Source organism: Mus musculus, chromosome 1 (genome assembly GCF_000001635.26).
Source record: "Mus musculus strain C57BL/6J chromosome 1, GRCm38.p6 C57BL/6J".
Classification (NCBI taxonomy): Eukaryota; Metazoa; Chordata; class Mammalia; order Rodentia; family Muridae; genus Mus; species Mus musculus.
Genome location: NC_000067.6, coordinates 45,373,261 through 45,392,022, shown reverse-complemented (window position 1 = coordinate 45,392,022; position 18,762 = coordinate 45,373,261). Strand labels below are relative to the sequence as shown.

General features: G+C 35.9%; 1 protein-coding gene across 1 annotated transcript in view; it reads left to right on the top strand.

The window, feature by feature from the left end:
* Col5a2 (collagen, type V, alpha 2) overlaps positions 1-17,692 on the top strand; it is a 128,952-nt gene extending 111,260 nt beyond the window's left edge. The window contains exons 39-54 of the mRNA NM_007737.2: positions 92-199; positions 308-361; positions 894-947; positions 1,830-1,991; positions 2,544-2,651; positions 3,703-3,810; positions 5,137-5,190; positions 6,954-7,061; positions 7,570-7,623; positions 8,325-8,432; positions 8,803-8,856; positions 9,800-9,907; positions 11,732-12,023; positions 13,529-13,716; positions 15,145-15,384; positions 15,793-17,692. Of these exons, the coding sequence (NP_031763.2) occupies positions 92-199; positions 308-361; positions 894-947; positions 1,830-1,991; positions 2,544-2,651; positions 3,703-3,810; positions 5,137-5,190; positions 6,954-7,061; positions 7,570-7,623; positions 8,325-8,432; positions 8,803-8,856; positions 9,800-9,907; positions 11,732-12,023; positions 13,529-13,716; positions 15,145-15,384; positions 15,793-15,939 (1,947 nt within the window). The 3' untranslated portion in view covers positions 15,940-17,692. The remainder of the gene's footprint in view (positions 1-91; positions 200-307; positions 362-893; positions 948-1,829; positions 1,992-2,543; positions 2,652-3,702; positions 3,811-5,136; positions 5,191-6,953; positions 7,062-7,569; positions 7,624-8,324; positions 8,433-8,802; positions 8,857-9,799; positions 9,908-11,731; positions 12,024-13,528; positions 13,717-15,144; positions 15,385-15,792) is intronic.
* The last annotated feature ends 1,070 nt before the right edge of the window (positions 17,693-18,762 follow it).

The following is an 18,762-nucleotide window of genomic DNA, read 5'->3' as shown; positions in this document are numbered from 1 at the left end:
AATATTCTATATGACTAAATATTATGTTATTAGTAATTACTATGAAATAATTTGTTATAAATCTTAAATATGTTTTCTCACTTGCTTTTAGGGTCCCGATGGACAGCCTGGTGTCAAGGGTGAGCCTGGAGAGCCAGGACAGAAGGGAGATGCTGGGTCTCCTGGACCCCAAGGGCTAGCAGGATCACCTGGCCCCCATGTGAGTTATCAAAAATTAAAAAGGACATGTTGATACCAGAGCACAGTATTTATGATGCACAGCTCATGCATTTGGCTTACACTAGTGGTCTTTTGTTCTTCTATTTAGGGTCCACATGGTGTTCCTGGACTGAAAGGCGGTAGAGGAACCCAGGGTCCACCTGTGAGTCTTTTTTTTTTTTTTTTCTGGGAATTGTGCACAGCCAGTTGCAAATATCTAGTGTGCTCCAGTTATGTAAATGTTAACTGTCATCCAATGACATAATAAAATGTTATTATATACATATCAACTGTATTATAGAGCAAAGTGTGCTTAGCTTAAGCTGGAGATCTGGGGGAAAGGATCTTGGAGAAAAATCAGTTTTGTTAATCTTGAAAACTCAAGTGCTTTCTTTATATGGAGCACAAGTATATACTTACTATATATTGAAGTATAAACACTTTATGTAGTTGATTATACAAAACACCTGTGTGGTTTTAGCTCTACTTTTATATGTTTAAAATAAATAAAGCTGTAACAGAAAAGCAATGTACCTCTACCAGCTAATCCAGATTCTCTAGAACATTTAAGGCATGAGAAGAATAAAAATCTTCATGGTCTAAATAAGGAATGGAATCCACAGACCCACAGCCTCCCATGTGAAATGTAGGCTTGAGCAAAGTGGAGAACTAACCAATGTATCTGTTGTTCCCAGGGTGCTACAGGGTTTCCTGGTTCTGCTGGCAGAGTTGGGCCTCCAGGCCCTGCTGTAAGTCTACTTAGATCTACACCATTGTACATACTTGCATGTTCACCCACACACATGTGATATGTTAATTATTGTTTTGATTTAGTCTTTCATAACTTTTTCTCTTTGCTAACTCTTCTGGCAAACATAGTATAGTTTAATCAACACAAATTGAAACTTACAAACTAATTAACTTGGAGGAGATTATTTGCAGGTTTTTCTAATCCAATGTCTGGCTGTTCTTCCATTTGAGTACTAAATACCGTTTTGTGTGCTGATAATAAATCTCAGAAAGCATCTCGAGACGCTTTGAAACTTTCTTTATGAAAGCAGGAATCATAAATATATGTGTATATCTGACTGTGCCTGCATATGTTTATGTACCAAGTGTGCAGAAGCTTGTGGAGGCCAGAAACAGTGCTTAATTCTCAGGGACTAGAGTTACCAGCAGTTGTGACTATCACATAGGTATTAGGTATCAAATCTATGTCATCTGCAAGAGTCATAAGGGCTTTTAACAGCTTCACCATCATCCCCTGAAAGTTTCTATAGTAAATCCTATCATAAGCCCAGTTCAAACCTGTTAAAATGAAGTAACATTCTAATCTATAGTTAGAACAGAGCCTTTAGTAGGTTTGAAAATTAATTTCAGAACTTTTAATAATGAGTGATCAAAGTGGTCATCTGAAAAAAAATGGAATTTAGGGCTTTCTCAGGGTATTAATGTTCAGCTATGCTTTGTTTCTTTTGCTTTACTTAAGTATCCTCATGAGCAATTATCGAAGAAGATAAGAAACACTCCTGTGAGGTACTGCTCTCTGTGCCCGAGGGCAAGCCTTCTGAGTCCATACTTACTTGGTTTCTACTTTGCCCTCCTCATTGCTTTTTTCTGTATGATACCAGGGAGCTCCAGGACCTGCAGGGCCCGCAGGAGAACCTGGGAAGGAAGGACCTCCTGGTCTTCGTGGTGACCCTGGCTCTCATGGGCGAGTGGGAGATAGAGGACCAGCTGGCCCACCTGGTAGCCCAGGAGATAAAGGGGACCCAGGAGAAGATGGACAACCTGTAAGTGGGCATCTGTTTCACTCCAACTGAAATATTTATAAGAAGAAACTTGTAATAATACCTGCTATAAAACTTACCAAAATATTATTCTCGAAATATTCCTAAATGATTTCATCTAAGTTTAAATTTTTAATTCTCTGGTATAAAAGTATATGTGCAAAAGTACAAAATGGTAAAGGACATGGTTTTCTAAAACTAAACCTTTGTTGAATGTTTTCTATGTGAAGACTAAATATTAACATTGTTTAGAAGTGTAATCCTTTAAATTTTCTCTTTGTTCTTTTAAAAGGAAAATATTGAGTTTTTGGAATAGCTCTCTCTTTTTATTTTTATTAGCTAGCAAGTTCTTCTCCAAGTGTTGAATAATGTCACAGGCTATGTTAAAACTGAAAGTGTTCACATTCATGCTTGGATGAAACGAGAGGTTTTGTGTGGCTGTTTTTGTTTTTTTTCTCATGCCTCCCCAGATTCTATAAGGCCTGAGTTAACTATATAGTTTCTGTAGGTATGGATTCATCCTTTACAGTAGTAACTATCATCTCTTACCACTAGGGTCCAGATGGTCCTCCTGGTCCCGCTGGTACCACTGGGCAAAGAGGAATTGTTGGAATGCCCGGACAACGTGGGGAACGAGGAATGCCTGGCCTTCCTGGCCCAGCGGTAAGTAGCTGTTTTGGTCAATGTTCATCTGATATGTTATATATATATATATATATATATATATATTGCAGAAAATATTGGTTTGTTTTACTTAATAAATAGGTTCAGTCAGTCTTAAGCTGACATTAATTCTTAGCTTTTAAAAACCTTTCAGTCTTAAATGTTAAGTGTTTAACAAACTTTACAATCATATCTGCTTAACTATGGGTCAAGAGACTTAGATAATAAATGCTTGGATTTTTGGTGACTCGGTATTCCTTCAAAGATAAAACTGATGCTTGCTGCTAGAGACATGAGATTACCTCCTGGTGGTTTGGCAGCATCTTTTAAAATAAATATCCTTAAAAAAAAAAAAACAGCCATACTTCACAGTAAACAACCAAAGAAAAGACATGGTTGAGTTAAAGTCACATCAGAAGTGATTGTGGGTGAAGTACAATCCCCTGTTCTTTTTGAGTGCTTGAGGGTCTCGTATTATTTGGAGTATGGAGGAAAGTTTCACTCTATAAAAACTCTAAAGCAACTAGATTTTACCAGTTGCCAAAGTTTGAGGGGGAAATAGTGTTTTTATGTGGAACGTGGACTCCCAGTATGTGAATCTAGTAGACCATTGGGTAGAAATATGAACAAATTAGGAGTTCAAGTTTATCTTAGAGATATCAAAATTGAGCCAAGAATTTGAAAGTAAAAGTTTTCAATGATGAGTCTAAAGTACTGATCACATTTTTTAAAAAAATGAGCAGAAAAAGCAGGAGTAATAAAGATATGTATATCTTTGAAGTGATACAGATAACAAAAGCATAGCCACAATTGACTACATATGTTTCAAACACAAAATGCATACCTAAACAGGCGATGTAGGATGATTTTGGTCTCTTTGATATGTCATGAGCAATGTGATAAGAAGTATGAATGTCTTTAAGCAATCATGTTGTAGGGTACTGGACAGTTACATATATTGGAGGAAAAATTGAAGAACTACTGAATGAATGGGTCTTATGGAAACTGGTATTCTTTTGCAGTGTTTTACCTACTTGTGTTTTAATTTCAGGGTACACCAGGAAAAGTAGGACCAACTGGTGCGACAGGAGATAAAGGTCCCCCTGGACCTGTAGGACCTCCAGGTTCCAATGGTCCTGTAGGAGAACCTGGGCCAGAAGTGAGTGCTACAGTCCTTAACAAAAATACCTTCATTTTAGATGTGTATGAAGGTTATAGTTATTTCATTATCAAATTGATGTAGATATTTAGAAATGCATTGTACACATGAGCTTAAGAAAGATGTCTGTCATTCTGTTTGATGTGCTTGCTTCCCTAGAGATTTGACTAAGTGATAGAGAAACAAATTTAGTGCCTTTCTACTGGCTTTTAGAATAGCTGAAGTGAGCATTTTGGTTGATTTAGCTTTTGGCAAATTGTTTTGAGGGTGAGAGGACACAGCCATTCACCTTTTTCCTTGCTATTATTTCATTCTGTAATGGGATATTTATGAAAATTGCCAAGTTTTATGGAGATAGGATTAATGACACTATTACAGCTCATGAAGAAGGGAAAGGAAGTAGAGGGTTATTTTTTTTTTATCACTGTAAAGTAACATTATGGTTGTCATATCCCTTTAGTCTCTTTTTAGAGGAAATAAGGCTCTAACAGGCAATTTGGGAAGCCAAAGAATAGAATACCCTCTGCTCAACAGCCAGTGATTTTAAAGATACATGAAAACATGAAAGTAAAGTCGGGCAAGATTTGAAACATAATCTTATATAACATGAATATAGTCATATAGTTTCAAAACCTTAAAAATATTATTTGGATAAACAAAGTGAGAATTCAGGCAAAATGCAAGATAGTGGCACTGTAATTGTGATCTATTTCCATGCATCTCTGGATTTTTTCTTTAATGAGAACTAGAATTAAACAATAGGAGTAAATAAGAATACAGTAAATACATAAGTGGATGCTTACAGTCATCTATTGGATGGAACACAATGAAGGAGGTAGAGAAAGTACCTGAGGAGCTGAAGGGGTCTCCAGGACTATGGGAGAAACAACAATATGAGAACCAGTACCCCCAGAACTCGTGTCTCTACCTGCATATGTAGCAGAGGATGGCCTAGTTGGCCATCAATGGGAGGAGAGTCCGTTGGTCTTGTGAAGATTCTATGCCCCAGTATAGGGGAATGCCAGGGCCAGGAAGTAGGAGTAGGTGGGTTGGGGAGCAGAGGGAGGAGGGAGGCTATAGGGGATTTTCAGAGAGGAAACTAGGAAAGGAAATAGCATTTGAAATGTAAATGAAGAAAACATCTAATAAAAAAGGGAAAAAAAGAACATGGTAATTTTACAATCAGTTGACAATAAAAAAGAGATTGGAGTGTTGACTGTTATTTTATAGTTTAAAGAGGAGAAAACATGTTGGTCAGTTTCTGGTCAACTGGCTGAGAGTTTAAAAGCCTCCTCAAGAAGCTGTGTCTAACACTATTCTTTTTAGGGTCCGGCTGGTAATGATGGTACCCCAGGACGGGATGGTGCTGTTGGAGAACGGGTAAGTTGATTAAAACATTAGAACCACATAAGCATGAAATCATTGTGAATCTAGCGTAATAGCAATTTTAATAAAAATACTCTCTATCTTTATAACCCCAGTGCAACTCTGATTTTTCTGATGGCAAACAGTTTAGTAAGGTCATAACTTTGGATAACCTTGTACATGAAATAATGTCTGAATGCATGACAAAGTATGATACATGTTTTTCAAAAGCAAGAAACCAAATTGCTTTTATATTTGGTGTAACATAGAAGCCTTGGATGAAGATGTGAATCGATGTTCTAAATTTCTGTATCAGTTACACAACTGAGTGATAGCTACATTTTTCTACTCATTCTCTAAAGAAAGTAACTTACAAGGATATAAGCAATGATGCACTCTAAACTGTAGGTGTGGTATTTATTTTTAAATTAGCCCTGTGTTGAGCTGATAATTTTCCAAGGTATAATAGCAGCTGAGTCTCTTTTGGTGATTACACAGCTGTTAATTAGGAAACAGATCTGGCCACTAAAGGCAAACCAGCCTCGTGATGTTAAATTTTCTGAATCTGTTTCCAAATACTTAAATGCAAGTATTTATAGGCTTAATTTTTTTTCAGGGTAAGCACACAAAAATGTTATCATGCTATTAATAGGGAGATGGAAAAGTTTGGAGAAACCTGGGCTAAGACTCTCCTTATCTAACACAGCCATAGAAATTTTCTGACATCTGGAACATTTGCCTTTGCTGGTGTACTCACGTAACGCAGCAAATATTCAAAGGTCTTGATGTTCACTACCAGAAATATTACTGCTGTACCGTGAACTCCTACGTGGACTTTAAATTGCTGTTTCAGTTTAATCACAAACTTTAATATACATATGGCACAGGAAATTCCCTATAAATTACAATTGCATGTGTGCTTTAAACAAGTTACTTTTCAAAATCTTTCCTTCAGTTTATTGTCTGTGTGTTCTTTAACTTAGAATCCAGTGTTCTCTCTATCTGCCAAATTAACAAGCCAAGTTAGAGTTAATATCCTTCGCAAAATAACATTTGGCTCTGTTTTTTTGAGTCACTAATTGTTTCCATGCATACTCCTGCCAGTCTGAGCTTACCTGTGCTTCCATATCAAGATGTTATTTGCAGCCCCGTCACATGGGGTTGTCTGAGTGTAATGAGGGGAGGCCTATTTTCCCCTAATTATTCCGAGTGACATATGCAATCTGAAGACAACTTTGTTTGCCCCCAGTTCGTTGCCTTTTGAGGGTATTATACCATATGAACATTGCAGCTAGCATGGTAGCTGCCCTTCTTCTGTAAGGTAGGGGAAGAATGCTTTTAAAAAGGGTAGTAAGTTAACAGCACTCAGAACAAGTTTTCTGAGAGACTCTGTATGGATTTGAAAAATGGATGAAGTGGTTTCCACTGTGAAATTGCATTGTGTGTTACAAATGGGAATACTACTCTGAAGACTGCTAGTCTAGGAAATTAGACTATCAAATGTTCAGTTCTGGAGACAAACACTCCTGTCCTCCAACACTCTGGACATAGGGACCAGCAGAAATCGAGGATGAATAAGTTCTAAAGCCAGGGTGGAACAGTCCTATGCCTGTGAATTAAATTTATTCACTAGTGAATAAAAGTAAATAATTAAGTAAAATAATAAATAAATATGTTTAAAAAGATATATTTTCATATTGTAAATAATATGAGCAATATTGAATATTGTTACTCTTATAGAATAATTATTTAAAGAATAATATTATATTTTTTGTCAGGGTGACCGTGGAGACCCCGGGCCTGCTGGTCTACCAGGCTCTCAGGGTGCCCCTGGAACTCCTGGCCCTGTTGGTGCCCCTGGAGATGCAGGACAAAGAGGAGAGCCAGTAAGAATGTCAACTTCACATTGACAATTACATGACACTGATATACTATCCTGTAACTATATGTATATGCATTCAGTCCTGATTATATTATTAGCTGAGGACTCTAAATAGTGATAGAAAATTATGAATTAAAATATATACTTAGTTTTTAAACTAATTTGCTTTTGAATATGGATGTGATACTGATATATTTTCTTTAATTATTTAAACAGGTTGTGATTTATAGGAACACACCAATATGTGTTTTATAAATTCTATAGGAATTTATCTGAATCAATGTAATTTACTAGAACACTAAGGTGAACTTAATTTGGTCAAGTTAATATTTGAAGTTCACTGTAATATGTTACTAGAGTTAGTGTGTTCTTACCTGAAGTACAAACATTTGGCAGGTGTCAATGTGTACATGATATATATATCTATGTTTATATCGAGATGTTCCTCTTAGATTTATATTCCTGTGTATATTTATGCTTTAAGATACCAAGTTTTATGAAAAATTTTCTAGGGTTCTCGAGGCCCTGTAGGACCACCTGGTCGAGCTGGAAAGCGTGGTTTACCTGTAAGTTCTATGTTTTCTGAACAAATAAATTTTTCTTATGCAAAATACATACCAAAAGGGAAAGTACACTTAAGATTCATAAATAGCGGGGGGGGGGGTAGCTGTTAGGAAATTACTGATCTCTAGGAGGCAGAGACTCTGTGAGATGGTAGTAGCAATATAGTGTGATGGTGCAGTAGCTAGCAGTGAGGGATATTCCAGAAAGTTGAAAGACAGATTTTGAAAGATTTTATTACAAAGCAATAATATGTGAAACAGTACAGTTTAAGTGTGTATTAAAAATTCCAAGAGAATTAAGTTTGAAACTGATATGGGGAAAACCGAGGGTCTTTGAGAGCAACAGCAGCTTTCTTGCTTGAGATAAGCAGAAGCTAGGGGTTCTAAAGAGGATGTGTTCCTGGGAAATCAAAGGTCTCCAATCCTTTCCCAGCCAGTGGCTTCCAACTTGGTGGGTATTGGTTATCCTGAGATACAAACACACCTGTTCAGCCCTACTTTGCTTCTCAATGCAGTCTCAGTAGTCCTAGCCCATCAGTTTATTTGCATATGTAAATTTATCATTCTTACAGGCAGCATGGAAAGTAAATCTTACTTTAAGTTTTAATTTTACAGAAACTATTTTAAAATTATAATAAATACAATCATAAGGAGTAGAATTGCAGCAAATTGTAGTCTTAATGTTCATGATTGTCTATTCCCAGGGACCACAAGGACCTCGAGGTGACAAGGGTGACAATGGAGACAGAGGTGACCGAGGTCAGAAAGGCCACAGAGGGTTCACTGGCCTGCAGGGTCTTCCTGGACCTCCTGTAAGTTATTTCTTAAATACTGTACTTTCTTGCATATGAGAATACATTGATATATTGACAGAAACATCTATGGATTAGAGAGGTGTTTTTGTATATCATTTTAACTTTAAAATTATCTTGATGGATAATCATATAGTTAGCTAACTATAACTACCCATATATAACCTAAAACATTGTGGAAAAGAAATTATGCAAAAAGCTACATGCCTCTTTACCTACACAGCTGTCTTTGGTCTTAGTCAGATGTTAAAGAAATCAATGGTTTTGTTTATAGTGCTAGTATTAGTGACATCATGCTTTTAAAGATAAAAGTACAGCACAATACAGATTTAGATGTTTTAGCAACACTTTCATTAATCTTCCTCTGTAGGGTCCAAATGGTGAACAAGGAAGTGCTGGCATTCCTGGTCCTTTCGGTCCAAGAGTAAGTAACAGAAACTATTAAGTTTCAGATGTGCATGACATACTGTTCCTTGAGTACAATATTTCTGGTATTTCATATTTATTCGTTCATGTTCTCTCAGTTTGGCAGAAAATTTATGAGTCAAACTTAGCAAGTAATATGAAATAGAAATATCCTGATGTATGGCATATTTTGTTTCTCAAAGTCTATTACCTAGGTTTTATATGTGCTTCTATTCAATTTCATATTTGTGGTTTAATTTTCACTAAACATAAATTCTTTGAGGTTATTGGAACTGCTTATGAAGTAGAATAGATTTTGAAAGATAGACATTTATTTCTTTAATTGTGATAAAGCCATAGAAGCTTATTCAAAGATAATTTGGAAACAAATCATAGTAGAGAACCAATACTTGAGGCTTTTAGAAATTGTAAATTCATATAAATGCTGCTTCTTATAAATCATTGGTGTCCTAAGACTATTCAGAAAAATATTTAGAAAAATAAAAAGTGAGAAAGATTAGTTACAAATCTGCTATATTTAAGTACAATGTAAATATACATAAAGTGAGAATAATATTAAGGAAAGTGCTATGATTTGATGAGGTTAAGTGATATATAAGTACTGGTTTCAACCATAATAAACACTCAACTTACATCATTTCCTTTTAAATCAATTGAATTTTCAACCAGGTTAACTATTTGATGAAACAGTTGCTACTAATGAAAGTTGGTGACCAGCCTGTTAGCATTTTAAAGTTATTTTGGTCCTTCACCCAGAATTAGTGATGGACAGTTCACACACAGTGAAATTGTAAATATAACAGAATGCTGAAAGATGACTTATTAGTTATTAAGACTAGAATCTTAGCAATCAGGGTAATTACTCCATCTCTATAATGGTTCTTTTGTTAGAAAGAAATTTTGCAGTCTTTCTTCTAAAATACATTTTTGTGTTCTGACAGGGTCCTCCAGGACCAGTAGGTCCTTCAGGAAAGGAAGGAAACCCTGGGCCACTTGGACCAATTGGACCTCCTGGTGTGCGGGGCAGTGTAGGAGAAGCAGGACCAGAGGTAAGGTCAAAAGAGTTTGCATGGAAGATGCTGTTGCCAAAATGGAGTCAATCCAATGGCAACTGTGGAACCTTGCCAACAAGAGTTTCAAGAGACTCTTAAGCCTAGAAACCACAACAAGGTTATCTACTTAAGTAATTATTTCAAGTCTTTTAATACATGGTATTCAGAGCATATAAAAATAAGAGTTCAAGATACCAAGCCCTTGAACCTATATTATATCGAGGTTAAATATCAAACTATAATTCCATTCTTATCAAAGTTTGACAAACATTGCATTGTGTGAAATTACAATAATCTTAGTTTGCTTTCCTGTTAAAAACTCTGACAAAATCAAGTTAAGAAAGGGTTTATTTACATCATAGTTCATGATACAGTCCTGCATGGCAGGGATGTCAAGGCAGCAGGAGCTTGAAACAAAATGAAGCATATGAGTTTGAAATTTTTCTTCCCCAAAGATGACATTTAAGATTTTAATTTTCAGTGTTCAATTAAAAATCTAATTGTATTTAGTATAATTTCAAACACTAAACCATGTTAGTTAGTCTCTGTCCTCAGACATTCGGCGTCTATCTACACACAGACCCACTCTGTACATTTAAAGGTTGTCTGATGCTTCTTTGATCTTATTTATCTGACCTTACTGTCTTAATCTTTGTTCCTACAGTGACAGTGCCATTGAATAGTTGAATGTTTATTATTTATTACGTGGCTATAGAGGCTCATTCTTCTTATAGTCAAGAAAGTTTCACAGTTTTAGAACTTCTATTTGACTTGGGTGGTAATTGATTTACTTTCTTATGGCTCAGTGCTCTTCCTCTCAGATTACTGTAGGATGTGTGAAATTCGGAGGATCTCCCAGAAAAATCAATTTTCTATCTATCCATCTATCTATCATCTGTCTTTCTCCCTGAAATCAGTGTTTTGAGGATAAGAAAGCACAGAGGTTGAAACGCCTTCCCTGAAGCCTCAGTTGAGTTGCAGAGCTAATATTATTAACATATCAGCCTCTGACACCAAGGGCTTTGCATTTTACCTGAACTGTGTCTCTTTAGTTGTTACTTGGCTTCTTTGAGACTCTTGAGAGCTTCCTCTGGAAATGCAGAGGAATTAATGGAGAGCACTCAGCTTGTAATCTTTTCCACTTTTTGGGGGTTTGATTTGAGTGGTCACATTTCATCAGTTCTCCCCTGAAAACAGAAGAACAGGATACACTTTTAAGGCTATGAAAAGGATAATGAAAAACTTTCTTTGAATTTGTTCAGTACAGAGAATTTTTACATTTGTCAAAATTCACATACATACAAAAAACTTCCTATTTTTTTTTCTTGATTTGGACAAACCAACAAGTTCACTAACGGGAGTCTTGCGTTCATTACCCTAATATTTGCATGCAGACATACAGAAACAGCTCTCACACACTAGCATCCTTTTTCTGCCTTCTGCCCATAGCTCTGGTAAAGAATTCTAGTTGTATCTTGCTCAAAATTGTTTTGAAAAGAATGTAACTCTGAAAGTTCTTCACATGAAATACATCATATCTTCAAAGAAGACATCAAAGCAAAGAGTTTGGCTTTAAGCTTTGTTTATCTCAGAGCCTGTCTGGTAGATACTTTCCCTGAAAAGCGGTTCAACATCACTCCTCATTTTGCAATGTTATCACTTGACAGGCTAGCCCTGCCTGTTTAAGAAGTATGAATCACACTTCTTCAGGATCGACTTATTCTTGTGCCAAGTTGTAAATGTCCCCACACAGCATAGTAAGCAATTTCGTAAAACAAAACAAAATGCTATTAAATGTCTTTCCAATTTCTCCTTAATTAGGGTCCTCCTGGTGAACCTGGGCCTCCTGGCCCTCCAGGTCCCCCTGGCCATCTTACTGCTGCTCTTGGTGATATCATGGGACACTATGATGAGAACATGCCAGATCCACTTCCAGAGTTTACGGAAGACCAGGCAGCTCCAGATGACACAAACAAAACAGACCCTGGGATCCATGTTACCCTGAAGTCTCTCAGTAGTCAGATTGAAACCATGCGTAGCCCTGATGGTTCCAAGAAACACCCAGCCCGCACTTGTGATGATTTAAAGCTTTGCCATCCCACAAAGCAGAGCGGTGAGTAGACAGGGGCCTGTTTGAGTAAAACATATTGATTGTGTTGAGTTATTCTCAACTGCTTCCCAAAATGTATTTTTAACTTTATAGTTAATGATAGAAACAAAGATAAATTGTTGAGCATGCTCTAGAGCTTATAGTTTTGTGGTTGTGACAATTAATTGAAAAGATGATAGATAGCATATATAATAAAGGCCACATCATATCAAAAAAACAATTTTGAGGAAATAGTTCAGACACACACACACACACACACACACACACACACACTACTTGCTCATGCATAATTAAAAATACTTTCTTACCTACATTATCATTCAGAATTTTAATTAGGTAAATCATTGAGAGGCCAGTAAAGGACATGTTTCCCTAACTGATTTGCATATTGAATCAATTTATTGCACTTTAATGACCTGCCAATCAATCCTTTGCTATACTGCCTGGCAGGATCAAGTATAGTGATCTTTTATGGCAGTTTGGAATGAAATAGTGTCTCTACCTAAGTTGTATGACAGTGTTCTTAGTTTGCCTTCTTCAGTAATATTAAATTATTTAATTAGACCCAGAAAAGGGGGATCTAAGATCATTTGAATGAGTTTGGAAATACCAGGGTTTCAGTTAACTTTAAACTTTAACATCAACAGAGACAACTAAGAATGTTCTATCTAAAGAATATACACTTTTTGTACTATTTATGTCTCACAACTTCCCTCCCATTTTATATAAAATTTTATTTTTGCAGTTTATGTATAATAATACATGTATATGTATAGACCTATAGAAACAAATGTGAATAAATACACTTGATGTATATTTATACAATTATAGATCAAACATAAAAGGCAAAATCTTGGTTTAAAAATCACTTGGATGTTTTGAGTCTTAAGTTCATGATTTGGAAAAGTGCTTTTGAAAAGAAGTTAGCATGAAGAAGACCCCTAGTGCTTAATAGTTACATTTCATATATATAGATGAATATTTCATATATATATATGTGTGTGTGTGTGTGTGTGTCTATGTGTCTACTTGCATGTATATTTATGTGTCATATGTGTGTGGCTGCATGTGAACAGCAGGTTGACATGAGATGTCTTCTTTAATTACTGTACATCTTATATGGTAAGATGGGGTTTTTAGCTGAGTCTACACTTCATCTTTTTAGCTAGTCTAGCTAATTGGCTCACTGTAGGGATCTCCTGTTTCCATTGTTCCACATGCTGGGATTGCAGGGGGGCCACAATACCCACCTAGCCTTTGTATAGGATATGTGTGTGTGTGTGTGTGTGTGTGTGTGTGTGTGTGTGTGTGTGTGTGTGTGTCTGTTTGAGTATCCTAACTCAAGTCCTCATGCTTATGTGGAAACATTTCACTTGCTGAGCCTTCTTCCCAGTCTCTTACTAATTATAGTTTGAATAAAGGATGAAATCTCTACTGATTATTTTAGAGACTCACAATCATATTTGAGATAATCTTCATTTAGCACATATTTCTATCTTGGAAAATAGGTGAATATTGGATTGATCCTAACCAGGGATCAGCTGAAGATGCAATCAAAGTTTACTGCAATATGGAAACAGGAGAGACATGTATTTCAGCAAACCCAGCCAGTGTTCCACGTAAAACCTGGTGGGCCAGCAAATCCCCTGACAATAAGCCTGTGTGGTACGGTCTTGACATGAATAGAGGATCTCAGGTGAATTAACATATTTACCTAGAATTATATTTTTAATTGTTATTATTTATTATGTTTTCATATTTATTAAAATGATGCTATTATTGTTTGACTGGATTTAATGTATTATGTTTACTTTTAAGTGATATCTTCCCTTATTACATGTCACTGACTGTGGAGGACAGTGGGAAGGGTCTTGTCTCAACTCCAGGAAACGTAGGTCACAATTAGAACTCATTAAATTACTAAGCCTTGCTGGGCGTGGTGGTGCACGCCTTTAATTCCAGCACTTGGGAGGCAGAGGCAGGCGAATTTCTGAGTTCGAGGCCAGCCTGGTCTACAAAGTGAGTGCCAGGACAGCCAGGGCTACACAGAGAAACCCTGTCTCGAAAAAACCAAAAAAAAAAAAAAAAAAAAAAAAAAAAAAAAAAAAAAAAAAATTACTAAGCCTTTTAAAACCTTTTGCTACTTTAATGTAAGGGTGGTAAAGCTGACCTTCGCCTCACTATTAATGTTAGTGCTTAGTGTAGTGTCTGAAAAGATAATACCTATTAGCTACATTTTTAAAATAATGTAATCCTTTGAAGCCTGTGAAGTGTTTAAGTCATTATTTTAATTAGGTGAAATATATGATAATTTTTTTCTGAATTCCTGTCTACTTAATATTTCTAGTACGGTCCACTTGGTTCAGGGTTTCATCAGATCTTGGTTGTCCTATTACAATGTCATTATTTCATCCCAGCCTACCCCTCTGCCTCCAACCTTGCCCTAGTCAACTCCCAGCCTACCCCTCTGCCTCCAACCTTGCCCTAGTCAACATATTATGGAAGTGTTATAGTTCTGTATATGATAAGTTACAATCTACTATCGTTTAGTGAAAATTTAATTTAACACCTATAAAAAGCTGAATTTAAATATAAATGGCTGAAGCATAGTTTAACCAAAATAAATATGTCAGAAATCAAAACTAGACCATTGAAAACAGTACTCAAAGCTGAAGATGAATAGGGAAGAGTTAGTTGGAAATGAGTTTTGATACTTGTGTTGTAGAAAATAGTATTTTTGATATGTATGTAATTATTCAGTAAAATAGATTTATACCTACACTTAATTTATATTTTATTCTAATTAGTGATAATTTGAGTTGTATTTATTAAGTATAATATATATATTTTAAAATTATTTAACCTTTCTCCGGGAAATTAAAATAATTTGGCTTTTCACCTCTTCTTTGAAATCATAAGGACACAGGTACTTGTGATAGTATTTGAAAATATTTTCCTTTGTATAGATAAAGTAGCTTATTATATGGGTACCAAGAAATATCTTTAAAAGTGATTTACCTATAGTCTGTTAGTCATCTGTCGATCTACCTGGCATTGACTCTTTGGGTGATATTATGAACCTCTTTAGTATGTCATGTTACATAAATTTCTTTTATTTCTCTAGTTCACATATGGAGATTACCAGTCTCCTAACACAGCTATCACTCAGATGACCTTTTTGCGTCTTTTATCAAAAGAAGCCTCGCAGAACCTTACTTACATCTGTAGGAACACTGTTGGATATATGGATGATCAAGCTAAAAACCTCAAGAAAGCTGTGGTCCTTAAAGGGTCAAACGACTTAGAAATAAAAGGAGAAGGAAACATCAGATTCAGATACACAGTTCTTCAAGACACCTGCTCTGTAAGTGCCTTTTGGACTATGCTTTTCTGTAGCTTCCTCTCTTTCTTCAGCAAGGAAAGTTTCTGACTCGCTTTCAATCATAAGCTTTAAGAGTCTACAATAGAGACTCACTGATTGGCATTTCTCCTTTCTGCCACACACATTGGTTTATACTTACCAGAGCTGTACGTTCACTGCTTTTGAATTTTAAAAGTTTAGGTGGGGAACACCCTCATAGAAGCCGGGAGGGGGGGATGGGATAGGTGGTTTCTGGAGGGGAAACTGGGAAAGGGTATAACATTTGAAATGTATATAAATAAAATAGCCCATGAAAAAAGGTTACTTGCGCACATGCGTGGGGGCGGGGGTGTTCCTGTGTAAACTTCTTGGATATATATACTATTTATCCATTGTCCTCTTGAATTCCAGAAGCGAAATGGAAATGTAGGCAAAACTATCTTTGAATACAGAACACAGAATGTGGCCCGCTTGCCCATCATAGATGTTGGTCCTGTGGATATTGGCAATGCAGACCAGGAATTTGGCCTTGATATTGGGCCAGTTTGTTTCATGTAACAGAAGCCCAGACATATCGACAATGAGCACTACCATCAATGACCACCACAAGAACTGTGACTGTTTAAAGTTCATCCTGAGACTCTTGAAGTAATGGCTGGTCCTGCATCAGCTTTGTACATACGATCTGAAGTGCCTGACCACCTTATCCTTCAGAATATTTATTTTACTTACAATCCTCAAGTTTAATTGACTTAATTTTTTCAATATGGCCGTTTAGATTAAAGCAACCAATGACAATGACCATCTTTACAAAAAGTAAACTGATCAAAAAATAAATATGTTTTCATCAATTCATTTCACTGTAATGAATACGTTGCTTAGTATTTATGAGAAAATTCTTCTTCCTAGCAGGTAGCTTACATGATGGGGTATGTAAAGCCTCAGCATGTGTTGATTTTGCTTGGCTGCAGTCTGAAAAGTAGAGAGTAATGCCCCCTGTGTCCTCTTATTGTCAGAACATCAGTGACAAATGAAGACCCCCATGCATGTCTTAATATTATACTAACATTATAGAAAAAATTAAGGTGAATATAACACGTTTCCACTGTCTTAAATGATATCTTTAAATAACATGTAACCATTGACTTTTAGGAGGAAAAAAATCCATAAAATTGCTTCAACTTTACAATTTATTTTGCAAAAACTGATACAGTTAGAGTTTTTTCCTCATTCAAATTTAAGGGTAACATTTTCTTTTTGTTGTAATCTTTCAATACAGATAGAAGTTATATTTGTGGTTTCCTATGTAAGAAGATATTGGATGAAATTAAAAAAAATTACCCACACAATTTTCTAACACACGTGCCCAGTAATGAATGTTAAGACTCTCCCACAGTCACAGTCTCATTTTCCTGAAGCATATCATAAGAAATGAACAAGAAGTCCAGCATTATAATGATCACTCAAATAAAATGTGAGGATTGGAATTAGAACATTCATAAGAAAATATGACCCAACATTTCTTAGCATGACCTACCTCATCTCTGCAAGCTGGGATAGATTTCCTGTTCTTGTTTATTTTTAGGTGTTGAAAGGTGCTATGCTTCTGTTGTTATTCCAAGACTGGAGATAGGCAGGGTTAAAAATATTATAACTTTTCTTTTAATGATGGTGCTAAAATTATTTCTATAAAATTCTTTAAAGATAAAGATTGTTTCATCAATGCTATTTGTGAACACAGAACTGTTAAACATCCCATTTGAGAGATAGATCATTATTCCTGGGTCTTTTAACTGTTCCTTTTATGATGTATTTAGAACATTGTGTAATGCTTGCAAGTGTCTTAACCTAGGACACATAGGTCCCCTTGTGTCTCAAGATTTTTTCCTTAATTGCAGTTGTTTGCTCCATTGTTGTTTCTTACTTAAATAATCTGGGCCATCCCAAAGGACAAGGCCCACATAGAACTTTGATCATGTATCTCTGCAAAGCATCGAATTAAATGCATGCTTCTGTCATGTCAGTCATCTTCAGTTTGTTGAATCCTTTGAACATATTAGGTCCTTTTAGTTTCCAGGAGTGAAAACTAAGATCTCCTGGTAGTTTTTGTTCACAATTTAGTAGACGATGCAACAAGTACCTACCATTTTGTCTGCACTGGCTTAAAAATAAACCTATCTGTAACATTGCCTGCAAAGGCATGTTGACATCAATGAAGACAGTCTATGCGTTAGAAAACTCAGGCTAGTGATTGGTAAAGAGTAAAGGAAATGAAAAATCCATTATTGAATAAACTAATAATAAAACATGCCTCAATGTGTATCAAGTATGAAATTAGCTTGAACAGTACCAGAGTTTCATTTTCAATGTCTATTTCGTAGCTTCATTTTTTTGAGCCCCATATCTTTTTTTTTTGGTTTTGTTTATATATATATATATATATATATATATATATATATATATATATATATATATATATATGTTATGTATTTTCCTCAATTACATTTCCAATGCTATCCCAAAAGTCCCCCACACCCTCCCCCCCCCCAACTCCCCTACCCACCCATTCCCATTTTTTTGGCCCTGGCGTTCCCCTGTACTGGGGCATATAAAGTTTGCCTGTCCAATGGGTCTCTCTTTCCAGTGATGGCCGACTAGGCCATCTTTTGATACATATGCAGCTAGAGTCAGGTAGCCCCATATCTTGAATTTGACTCTATAACTAAGGATACTTGTACATTTTTCTTGTATTTTCTTTATGTCCAACTTGTATAGGTTGTACAGGTTCATATAGGTAGTCCAGAAACATATCTTTATTTCCATCAAATGAAAATACTAATAGTTTCTAGTCATAGAAATACCAGCTCTGAAGCATCAGGGATGCTTCTAGGATTCCTGACATTAGACCAAAGCCTCAAATCTTACCCTGTGTTACAGGTACACAACTTTCTCCATAGCGGTGGGTTTCTTCACCTGTATGACCTAGAGGTAGCTCAGATGCTAGATAATCAAAGGCAAATCAATATACATCTGGGAGGACAGTGGTATCACTTTATTAAAAATAGAAATAAATATTCTTGCAAATTACTTTAAATGCAGTTTTAAAAAAAAGCAAAGATGTCAAAGAAAGCAAGAGCGATGCTGAAACATCATTATGTAATTTGATAAATGCTGGCTGTGTTTATTGCTATTTGTTCTAATTTTAAAAAGATTTAATTTTATAAATTACAAACATCATCCTGTCTCCCAAAATGATATTATAGGCCTGTTTCAGTTGGGGTTTTGATTAGTGTGATACAACACTATGACCAAAATCAGCTTGGGGAAGAAGGGGTTTTATGTGCTTACACTTCCTCATTCCATTCCATTATCAAAGGAAAT